At 43.4% G+C, this 12,511-nt stretch overlaps 1 protein-coding gene across 1 annotated transcript; it reads left to right on the top strand.

Moving 5' to 3' along the window:
* The first annotated feature begins 1,013 nt into the window (after positions 1-1,013).
* Positions 1,014-5,624, top strand: ly86 (lymphocyte antigen 86). The gene is made up of 5 exons (XM_063207526.1): positions 1,014-1,161; positions 2,940-3,032; positions 3,775-3,915; positions 4,269-4,315; positions 5,541-5,624. The coding sequence occupies exons 1-5, from the start codon at positions 1,044-1,046 to the stop codon at positions 5,622-5,624; spliced, it is 483 nt and encodes a 160-aa protein (XP_063063596.1). The 5' UTR covers positions 1,014-1,043.
* The last annotated feature ends 6,887 nt before the right edge of the window (positions 5,625-12,511 follow it).

The following is a 12,511-nucleotide window of genomic DNA, read 5'->3' on the forward strand; positions in this document are numbered from 1 at the left end:
GCTCCCTCATGCCAAAAAATCCTAGAAAAAGTCCTGCAGGCGATCACATAACCTCCTTGACGGAGGTAATGAACATTTGAACCAAATGATGCTGTCCAGTCACCTATAACAATCTCTTTCAGTGTGTTCTTCTGAGTTGTTGAGTTCAATAGCTGGATGGCCCTGAGGACAAACTGGGGACTTACACAGCCTGTCAGTCTTGCAGAGAATGGCGAGGAATCTGTGACTGAACAGACTTTGCTGGTTTGCAAAGACTGAGTGCAAGGAATGATGGTCATTGTCCATTATAGAGTCCAATCTGCCCAATGTCCTCTTTTCAGCTATTCAATATAATATAGTACAAGGGACACAATACTGTAGCAGTAGCATTCAAGCTGTAGGGGGTGTCTATCCTAGTTGGTATGGCCGTAACTACCATTGAGGACACAGAGGTCATGTCCTCTGTAACTTTTTCATAAATGTAAAATATATCTATTGATGAAAATCAATATATGATCAACAATGATGAATTCAGTCTGAATACGTCACCCCTATTTATCCTCAAGGCAGTGATTAATGAAAACAAACTAAATGTACAGCACGCAGTATTTGCCATCACCATTTGAAAATGTCTCGTTACGGCCCTGGTTGTAGGCCTACAGTAGTGGCAGGCGGTGGCTTGGATAATGAGTGAAACTGAATGTTGCTGCTGCAGTACTGTAGTGTATATCACATGGTGTCCTGTTGCCACTTCTGTCTGGTCGTCTTTTTAGGAAGTTGGCCATTGCATTTTCAGGAAGGGCCATCCTCTAACGCCAGTGCAGAGTTAGGGGTGGATTACATTAGTTAGTTTTAAAATAGCTCTTACCGAACACACACACACACACACACACACACACACACACACACACACACACACACACACACACACACACACACACACACACACACACACAGATACACACAGGGAGATAGGCCTACTGTTATCACACACACATACATGCACACACATACACACAGGGTAATCTATGGCATTTCCCCCACACATATCCACAAGGGAGAGCATGGTTCTCTGCCTGCTAGTTCTGCTGTGTGTGTTTACGGATGGGGCTGGGACTCTACAGTGGCCGGAACACGTCCTCTGCGATACCTCACAGACACAACTCACTTATACCAGCTGTGGTGAGAAAAAAACATCTACCGTGTTTTAATTTGGTTGTTCAGTATTTTCCGTTTGATCGATGTGTATGTTTTGGTATGACTACAGCCAACACCAGCAGCTGTGCCAAGTCAACAGCTCCTGTAGATTTCCATTTTGTTGGCTTTTTTTAATGTAGCGTATAGTTTGGTATGACTAGCGAACACTAGCTGAGGTCAGAAAACAGCTACAATGTTTACACTTTCTGTTCCATATTTTCAGCATTTCCAGTTGGTTGTCCATCCTCATCTGAAACACTTTCCACATCATCTCTTTAGACTGAGGGACTCTTCAGGAATAGGCTGCTGTATAAACTGGCAGTGACATATTTAGGGACAGTTATCTGCTACTGAAATATGAATCCAGGTTCGGTTCTACTGTAGTCAATTTGCAAGCATCTCCTTTCCCTTCGGTGTTAGAAATTGCCATCTGTAAACATAACGTTGTACATCTGATCGAGCACAGCTGATCTATTAAATACATACATGTACATGACTGACCGGAAGTAATCTTTCTCAAATGTCTTTAATGTTTTACTTCATTCTAATTCTGTGCCACTTGTGGGTGTTACTGGTAGCCTGATTATCATTGACGTTCAAATCTCTTCGAAACTTGGTCTGACCAAGAGCATAACCATTAACGTTTCCCAAACGGCATGGTTGACCCGCCTCCCTTGGTTTGCTTATGGTTGTTTGCTTATCAACAAAGTGGGAGGAGTTCTCGCATTTGCGGGAACTCAGAAAGTACTTGCATTGTTCTTGACCTGACTAGTTGCAATGCTGAAAGTGTTGCGTCACTAGGAGGGCACAGCCTGGCTGTGTTACTGGTGCCTCCCAGACATTTGGCCCCCTAGGCAACTGCCTTGTCTGCCGCCTATGCCTACTGTATCGCCGGCCCTGTATTCATCTGAACAACAAAGGCAGTCTACCAGCTGTCTCTCAGTAGACTTGAGCAAAATGGAAATGGTGTCACAATAGAATTGACATTATTCATTTTCACTACAAAAATGAACGACGTCACCTATGGCACTGCTATAATGAACATGACCCATAATGAGCTACTGGTCATGTGTAAGCGGTTAGGGCGTCAGACTTGTAGCCCAAAGGTTGCCGGTTCGACTCCCGATCCGGGTGCTTGCACGGATGAGGCATAAATGCAATTTCGTTGTGTGCAGTGTGCAGTGTTCATTTGTGTGCTGTGGAGTGCAATTGGAGTTGGAGTTTCCCAAGGGATTTTCACTTTCACTTAACTTGTCTTGTGGGCAGTAAAAAAAAAGCAATGTACAATGCTGGGGGGCGGTGTGGTGCATCGTGCTAATGCGCTCTATTTCCCCATCACTTATTGTTACAGGTTATCACCGGTCCATTACTGTCACTCACCAATCTTAAATGCTCAGTATTATTCAGTACTTCATCACTTTATGGGTATTGGACCATCACTGTTACTTGTCCTTTCCTACACTTTGATGTCTGTAAATGACAGTCTCATAGGCTATGTCTATGTCCTTTCATGGTATAAGAGAGAAAACGTAATTTCAATTTCCTTGTATGACCTGCGCATATGAAGAAGCTGACAATAAAAGCTGACTTGACTTGTGCCCCCAGATTGCATGGCGATATTCGAATCTGGCCTCAGTTTGTCAACCCAACTCTCTCCCTCCCCACTCACTTTCTTGTCAATAGTATACTTCACTTCCTTGTCAAACAAACAAATACACAACTAAAGAACTTATTAAAATTAAAATGCAATTGTGTGTTTTCAGATCCGTTTCAGGATGTTGGTTTCACCATTAATAACTGCCCTGTTCGCCAGTCGGGGAAAACCAACATCAAACTCAAAGTCTCACTTCTGCTAAGTAAGTCTCAAAGCTGCCATGGGATTTCTGGGTCTGGGCACTATCATGACTCTTGCTGAAATCTATGTTTAAAATGCAAAACTTCTATGCTGTTGACAGTGACCATAGTTCAAATGTATATTTTTAAAGTACAGTATTCTGTCTTTCTGTTTAATGAATGGTCGTTTATTTGAATTTATATTAACCTGGTTCTGTGTATGTGTGCATAACAACACAACCTTTTCGATGATTAGGCTCACTAAACCATTCCACTGGCACATATATAATGCTGCACATTATGACAAAATTAAAATGAGATTTTGTTGTAAATCTGTGACTGTGCTGGTAGCCCCTTAATGCACGCCGTACTTCCAGTGGCACTCTGTAATAGTCATCGAAAGTTAACTACCATAGCACTACAATACTATGACATGACACAGGGCCTTTAGTAATGCACTGCGACTTGGTCATTGCCATTCTGGTAACAGCAAATGTATAACGCCAGAGAGAGTAGAGAGAGAGAGAGTCCGTTGGCCCATTGTTTCCGGGTTCTATTATTGCAAGGGGGAGGGGGGGGGAATCCCCCTTTAGGCAGACCTAGGCAGACCTAAGGACTGTTCTATTCAATGCTAGGAGTATTATGACACGCCCCTTTAGGCAGACCGGAACCTGGTCATGTCAGGTGCCCATAGCAACCTATTACATTGGCATATCTCTATATACTTAAAGAATCTCTGATAACGCCGTGTCTTACTGGGTTAAGGGCACTCTATTGAGGAGCTGTTCCTGTCTGTGGATGTGTCAGCTGTGGACCATGGAGTGGAGCATCACCTCTTCATGTATCCTGAAACCTTGTGCCTACGCAGCTTGCAACGCTTCACTTTCTGTGGTCGACGGAGAGGAGGTAAGCATTCACACTCGCAAAAAAATATGAAAAAAATATAATAATAATCAGTCAGTGTGTGTGTGTGCGTGCGTGCGCGCGTGTGTGTGTGTGTGGGTGTGTGTGTGCGTGCGTGCGTTTGTGTGTATGCGTGCGTGCGTGTGTGCGTGTAGACGCACGCGCACATGCACACGCACACACACAAACAACACGTGCGCTCGCACACGCACGCACGCACATTCATACACATTCACATACACACAAACGCACGCACGCACACACACACCCACACACACACACACACACACGCACGCACGCACGCACGCACGCACACAAACACACTGACTGATTATTATTATATTTTTTTGTACCAGAGCTGATGAATCAAGACTGGCCTGTGGATCTGAAGGTTGAGTTGAAGGTGGGTATGCGCAAGCCTGAGGCCTTCTATCAATTCAATATTGTGTACCCATTAGTGGTGTGGATCGGCACTGCCCTCACGATCCGATTCGATCACGATTCGGGAGGTAGCGATTCGATTCGATACGATTCTATGCCATCCGATCCGATCCGATCTGATTCAATTCTACAATGCATTGCAATGCATTACATTTCTACTGAAAGCAAAGCAAATGTTTAATCAGTCATGATGAGGCAATACAAGTAGTCAGATACTGTACAGATACAATTCAGATACAGATACAATTTATTGGCTGTTTTCTGTATCAGGCTGCATCTGTCTTACAATGTTTTGAAGTGCTTTTATTTTATTTAACATTCATTTGCTCCCGAAATATCCATGGAAGTAATTGAAACTTAAAAAAATTGCCGGATCGATTCTGGATCATCCATGCCCCGCATCGATTCGGATCACCGAATCGATCATTGTTGACACCACTAGTACCCATATGGAATGGACATTGTAAAATCAATCATACACAAGTTTTACTAATTCTAAATTATTTTTATATGACAGTGAGAACAGTTAGCCTACATATTTTTGGGGGCAAATTTACTCCTGAAAATTGACCCTTTTTGTGTTTTCTCCTACAGAATCAGGCCCCTATTTGGGGAAACTAGTATGAATAAAGTACTGGTACAAATTGTTATTGCTGCTATTGTATGGTTTTAAAAGCCCTTCTAGGGACGGGCATTGGAAATTAGCTTTTGGCTATAAATGCTATGATGCTTGCTGTTTGGTTGTTATGCAACCTACATGTTATGTATCTGTCCCTATCAAATAAACTAGACTAAATTGGCATTTACAGATAATATGTATGGTACAGTTACTTTCTTTGTATGCTTCATATAATGTTTTGTTCATATAATTATTCTGTATGAGAAAACATCAAAAGGGACCACTTTCAGGATTAAATCATGGCTTGATATACATTTTATATAGGCCTGAATGATTCTTATAAGTTCTTACCTATTTTTTTTCCGTATGTGTAGCAGCAAATAAATGTTGAACAATTTCAGCACTTTCAACAGTTCTCTCCATGTGATTTAGCCTATTTAGTCAAGTCACACAATGTTTCTAGCAAACAAAAGTCGTTGTCAGGAGCATGCTTTTCAATGTGCATTTTTTCCAAATATATTTACATTCCGATTGTAATAACACCATTTTCCAATGTTTTTTTTCCCAGGGGCATTATAAGGCACAGCTTCGCCTTGTGAACCAAGATGCAGACCTAATCGCATGCGCAAACATAACCCTCAATTTGAAGTGACACCATACTGGACCACAAACCTAAAATGTGAAATATGTGGGATGTATCTTTTTGTTGTTATGTTCATCGTTTCTTTAATCCTTTATGTACTGTAGGCCTGTACGTGATAATGTTAAAGCCCATTGGGAAACTCCAACTCCCATTGTTATTGTGACAAAGCACTCCACAGCACACAAGCGAACACTGCACACAACGAAATTGCATTCATGCCTCACCCATGCAAGGGGCGGACGGGCAGCCCTCTTAGCTCGTTACTCTGCTATATGGCATATTGACACTCTGAAGTTGAGGTGAAAGCTCGCACATCCAGGTAGTGGTGTAGTCTATGTAGAACGTAGGTATACGGAGTATACCCACTTCAAAATTTCAGCGATTACAGTATATCCACTTAAAATTGATTGATCCATTATTTAGAATGGCACAAATACATACAGTATACCCACTTGCAAAAATGCTCAGATGTACAGTATACCCACCATAAAAAAGTAGACTACACCACTGCATCCAGGTGTCTGACCTGGGAGCATGACCAATAAATAGTCCGATAAAAAAGGAGAGAAAAGTCTGCTGCAACCTGGATTTAATGCTCCCAGGGGCTGGGCAGTGAGAGACCAGTGCACTCTGCTCTCCCATCCGGGCAGTCATGGGTAAGCGGTTAGAGCGTCAGACTCGCAGCCCAAAGGTTGCCGGTTCAACTCCCGACCCGCCAGATTGGTGGGGGGAGTAGTCAACCAGTGCTCTCCCCCCCTGAGCCCTTGTATCGGTGAAGCATAAATACAATTTTGTTGTGTGCAGTGTACACGTGTGTGCTGTGGAGTGCTGTGTCACAATGACAATGGGAGTTGGAGTTTCCCAATGGGCTTTCACTTCACTTTCACTTACCCATGAGAGACCAGTGCGCTCTCCCATTCTTCCCCATGTCTCAGGCGCTCCGAACAAGTCATCGCCATAGACATAGAATCCCCTTTTCAAATATACAGTATATGATTCAGTTCACTTTATCTTTTTTTTTTAAATAAAAATGAGTTGTGTTTTAATTATTTTGTTTTATATTAAGCACATTACGCTGTCTTGTTGTATGGGATGTCTATCTAAAAAATAAAACTGGCCTTGTGTCCACTTTGCTGTGATGTATAGTGTGTGTGCAGTCACAATGACTGTGGGATAATGGGACTGCCTTGTCTTTCACTACTCAGGGAGGTAGTACCTTTATTCTGCCACCAGAGGGCATCGTGCCACATGTGGATGCATACCTACTCTTCTCAGGCATTTGATGTATTTTGACATTGCTGACGTAGTGAACCAGCGAGCCCTTTATCATTTATGCCACTGTCCCTCTTGCCTGGTTATTACCAGACTTAATCACAAGTGAGAGAAGGTCTGGGAGACCTGCCTACTGTGCACATCCGTACAGCCGAGCTGTAGAGCCACAACATCCAGTTCAAAATGCTTCTATAGTTTGGCAGGAACACATTATGATGGCATTTGTGCTGTGCAACACTTAGCTGCCACTTTATTTTAATATATATAGGTTACTTTAGTGGCTTTTATGTCTTTATTTGATAGGACAGTGTGAGGTGGTGACAGGAAACGAGTGGGTGAGAGAGGTGTAGTCTACTTTTTTAAGGTGGGTATACTGTATATTTGAGCATTTTTTGAAGTGGGTATACTGTATATATTTGTGCTATTCAAAACAATGGATCAATCAATTTTAAGTGGGTATACTGAAATCCCTGAAATTTAGAAGTGGGTATACTCCGTATACCAGCGTTCTACGTAGACTACACCACTGGGGTGAGATAAATGGGAGGTTTGGGATTCAGGCTGGAATCGAACCCGGGTCCGCGGTGTAAGAGTCAATGCCCCAACAGTTTGATCAACGGCTGGGGCAACCTGGTGCATTTATCCAAAAAGTCTTTGAAATGATTTAGGGACAGGATACCGTCCGGTTACGGTGTTTGGTGCGTTGCTCAAGGCCACCTCAGCCATGACTTAAGGTTTAAGGAGATCACCAGAGGTGGAAAACATAGTATAGACACATTTCCTAAATCTTACTCAAGTAAAAGTATCTACCTAAAATCGACTGAAGTAAAAGTAAAACGTTTTTCACCTATTATTCCGGCTGGTGACTGAGGGATGCGAACAGGCAACAGGCAAGTTGAGAAAGATACAGCTGACAGGGGAGGTGCTTATTTGCCATTGGGCTGCATTAGTAGCCTATACTTTAGTTTTTAATACTAAGGTGGGAGTTGGCAGACTTATGATGGGGTCAAGGCCGGGGGCGTTGGAATGCTTATGATGAGGTCAAGGGGGCGTTGGAATGCTTAGGATGAGGTCAAGGGGGCGTTGGAATGCTTATGATGAGGTCAAGGGGGCGTTGGAATGCTTATGATGAGGTCAAGGGGGAGTTTAGTCAAAAAAAGGTTGAGAACCACAGCTTTACAAGTTAGCTCTCGGCCCTGGCTGTGACTCTAATGGTTGGGGCACTGACTATTAGGTAACACTTTACTTTACGGATCGCTAATAAGGTGGTAATTTCATGTTAATTTCATAGTTATTTCATAGTTATTTCAGGGTAATAACTGTTTGTTTTTAATAACAACAGCAAAATAACCATACAGTTTCCAGTGCATTGTGGTGACACCCTGATGACTCGCAGCACGGTGACAATTTAATGACACACACACACACACACACACACACACACACACACACACACACACACACACACACACACACACACACACACACACACACACACACACACACACACACACACACACACAAAACACAGACACACACACACACACACACACAACACAGACACACACACACACACACACACACACACACACACACACACACACGCACGCACGCAAGCACACACACACACACAATGCACTGGAAACGGTATGGTTATTTTGCTGTTGTTACTAAAAACAAACAGTTATTACCCTGAAATAACTATGAAATAACTATGAAATTAACATGGAATTACAACCTTATTAGCGATCCGTAAAGTAAAGTGTTACCGACTATTACGCCGGAGACCCTGTTCAATTTCAGACCATTTCCCCAATCCTCCCCCATCTCTCTCTCTTCCACTCACTTGCTGTCACCATCTCTTTCTCCTATCAAATAAAGTCATAAAAGCTCTTAAAATATATATACAGTAGCCTACATATGAAAAAGAAGTCCTATCTCTCTTTCAACCCGTTAAGACACGTTGTTTGCTGTTACCAGAATGGCAGTGACCAAGTCGTAGTGCATTACTAAATGCCCTGAGCTATGCCATAGCATTGTAATCCTATGTATAGGTAGTTAACTTTCCTATGACTAGTACAGCGTGCCACTGGAGGTACAGTGTGAATTATCAGGCTACAAGGCAACTCAGCATGTGCCACATGACAACAGTGGGAGATTGTTTACTTCACCAACGGCCCCCTAGCAACCCTGATGGGCACCCTTGGTCCTGAGGCGGTCTGCTCTGCTCTGCTCTTCCTGAATCTCCAGTTGGGTACTGCTGGACAAATGACATTGCACATTTTTATTACACTGGATACAAAAATAACAGGCGCTGGCTGGCCCATAGATTTCATGAAAAAAAAAAAATACATGTTCCAATCTCCCACACCAGGGGTGAATTTCTCAAAACCAAAATTGCTTACTACATTAGCTACTTTGTTGCTTTCAATGCATTTTCGCAATTGGCAACTACCGAAGTTGCTAACATGCTAACAACTTCTCTTTTGAGAAACTCACACCAGACACAATAAATTGGTGCTCTAAACTGTTGCTGTTGCTGTTGTCCAGTGCAAACTTAATGTCAACATGACATGTATAGATTGTTGTTGTTTTTTGAAAGTTTAGTTTTACATGTACTGTACAGTAGTTAAGGACATCAAGGCTAAACAACTCAAACTAAATGTTGCCTGTATGCACAGTGAGGCCGCTCTCCCCCTTTTCTTCTCTTGTCTTCTTTGTTTATATACATTCTATCTGACATCCGCAATATTGACTCTCTGCCCCTGTTCAAATCCAGACTAAAAACCCATCTGTTTCAAATAGCCTATTCTTTATGATTCTTTAACTCTGTTTTGTTTTATTTTATTTCAGATTTAATATTTTATCTATTTATTTATTTTATTTTTGTTTAAAATTTCTGTTAATGTGTCTTGTTTTATTTTTGTTTCTCTCTGTACAGTGTCCTTGAGTGTTTTGAAAGGCGCTTTTAAATAAAATGCATTATTATTATTATTATTATTATTATTATCTGTACAACAAATTAATGTCATTGTCATCCACCACCACAACATGTTATGCTAGTAAGCAGCTTTCCCCTACACACAGAAAAGTGCACTTTTATTGCTTTCACATTGCTTGGAAGAGGTATATACACATACTGTATCAAACATCATAAGCATAACAAATAAACAGTCAGAATAAAGTCTTGTGTATTGCGTATGTTTGTATTGTTTAGTGTCTTCTGTCCCATGTCCTGTGTCCTGTATTATCATTGGGCTGCCAATGTCAACAGTGACAGATGGGGAGATTGGCATGTGATCGCTTGGCACAGGACGAGGAGAGCAGGGCCGAATTAATGCACAGGCTAGATATGGCTGCAGCCTAGGGGCCCCCACCTGCCAGGGGGGCCCTGATGTCCACAAATGAAAAAAATGTGACAGGATGAATAATATTGAAGAAGAATATTGAAAAATTCGTCTGTCTTGTTGAGTACAGTTAGTAGACACATTATCACTTAATTCCTAACTTGTACTTATGCCCCTGTCTATGTAAATGTGTCGCGAATGTTTGCCTGCCGGGGGAGCCCACAGAGACCTTTAGCCTAGGGGCCCCAGGCCATTTGAATCGGGCCCTGGAGGAGAGGGGAGCGGGGTCTTCAGCAGAAGGTTAGGCCTACACTACACTACACTACACTACACTACACATCACACAAGAGGTGTTGTGTTGCAGTTACTGGCCGCCCGCTATTTTAAGGGTTTATGTAGAACTCCAAAGCTCTTGCTCTAAAGAAACACCCCACCCCACCCCACCCCACCCTCCGCCCCACAGGACCTTGGAATAGTGCGGCAAGTCATTTCCATAAATACCGCGCATAGGTCTGCCTTGTAATTGTTTTGCTAATCCCCAGCATCAAGGTCTGGCTGGCTGTGTGTCTGTCCGTCTGTCTGTCCGTTGCACTGTGCGGTGCGGTGCGGGACGGTCACGGGGACCTTGCGAGGGCATGAAAGGGTGTCTGAAAGGGTGTTTGAAGTGTTTAAAGGCTCTCATGACGCCCAGGGCCCGGATGAATGCACAGGCTACATATGGCTGCAGCCTAGGGCCCCCCTCACCTGCCTGGGGGTCAGGCGAGATATGGCTGCAGCCTAGGGCCCCCCACCTGCCAGGGGGACCCCACAGGCGAGATATGGCTGCAGCCTAGGGCCCCCCACCTGCCAGGGGGACCACACAGGCTAGATATGGCTGCAGCCTAGGGCCCCCCACCTGCCAGGGGGACCCCACAGGCGAGATATGGCTGCAGCCTAGGGCCCCCCACCTGCCAGGGGGACCACACAGGCTAGATATGGCTGCAGCCTAGGGCCCCCCACCTGCCAGGGGGACCACACAGGCTAGATATGGCTGCAGCCTAGGGCCCCCCACCTGCCAGGGGGACCACACAGGCTAGATATGGCTGCAGCCTAGGGCCCCCCACCTGCCAGGGGGACCACACAGGCAAGATATGGCTGCAGCCTAGGCTCCCTCACCTACCGGGGGGGCCCACAGGCGAAATATGTCAATAATATATCTGACAATAATGGCATCGTGGGCCATGGCCATGGTTTTCTACTAGGGGGAAAAACGTTGTTCTATGTTTTATTGTATTAAAACCAACCATTATTTAAAATAAATGCATTCAATTTATATATAATTTATAAATATATATTAATAAATGTCAATATAATTGTCGTGGGCCGGATATAATTGATGGACCAGATTTGGCCCCCGGGCAGCTAATTGCCTACCCCTTGGTTAGAAGCTATCAGGAGAGCCACACAAGCTACCAGTCAGTCAGCAGGTTTGCAGCAAAGAAAGAAAAACATAAAGAAAAAGCGCTATAAGCGTCAGCATTAAACATTTCTAAATATAAGACATGAAAACAAATGAAGAGCTCATTTCCAAAATGTGTAAATGCCATTCAAATATAATATATATATGAATTAGATTTTTAAGGTAAGATGGGGACATTGGCATGAACAATATCAGAGTGCTTATTCAGGGTTCTAAATTAACACCTGCCAACCAGCCAAATGCTGGTGACGAAAACAAGTTAATTTAGAGTCCTTCTGTCATTAGCTGAGAGGCACAATAAAAACTTTGAATTCATTATTTTTCAAATATATTTCATAGTGTTTTTATATATTACATACTGTAGTGTTTTTGGAAAAGAGTTCTTCAAACACAGTAGTGTGGCAGCACTGTAGTGTGGCTGGAGGACCAACGCCCCTAGCAACCATAACGGGCACCCCTTGATCCTGAGGAGTGTGTGTGTGTGCATGCGTGCATGTGTGTGTGTGTGTGTGTTGTAAGTGTATGTTGTGTGTGTGTGTGTCTGCGTATATAGGTGTGTGTACATGCGTTTGAGACAGTGTGTGGAGTGCATCTTTCAACCCCTCGACGGAGTGTCTCTGGCACAGTTTTAGGAGTGTCTCTCGCACAATTTTAGCCCCTGTGTGTGTGCTGAGTGGTGGTGTCAGTGCAGGTCAAGGCATGCCTTTTGTTTGCTAAGACAAAGGGGGTCGAGATGCAGACGAGGCAAACAGCTGAGACCTTCAGCGGGAAACACAACACAAACAGTCATGGAGGAGACATGCCAAGAATGTTTTTGG

Source organism: Engraulis encrasicolus, chromosome 9 (assembly GCF_034702125.1).
Source record: "Engraulis encrasicolus isolate BLACKSEA-1 chromosome 9, IST_EnEncr_1.0, whole genome shotgun sequence".
In the NCBI taxonomy this organism is placed as follows: Eukaryota; Metazoa; Chordata; class Actinopteri; order Clupeiformes; family Engraulidae; genus Engraulis; species Engraulis encrasicolus.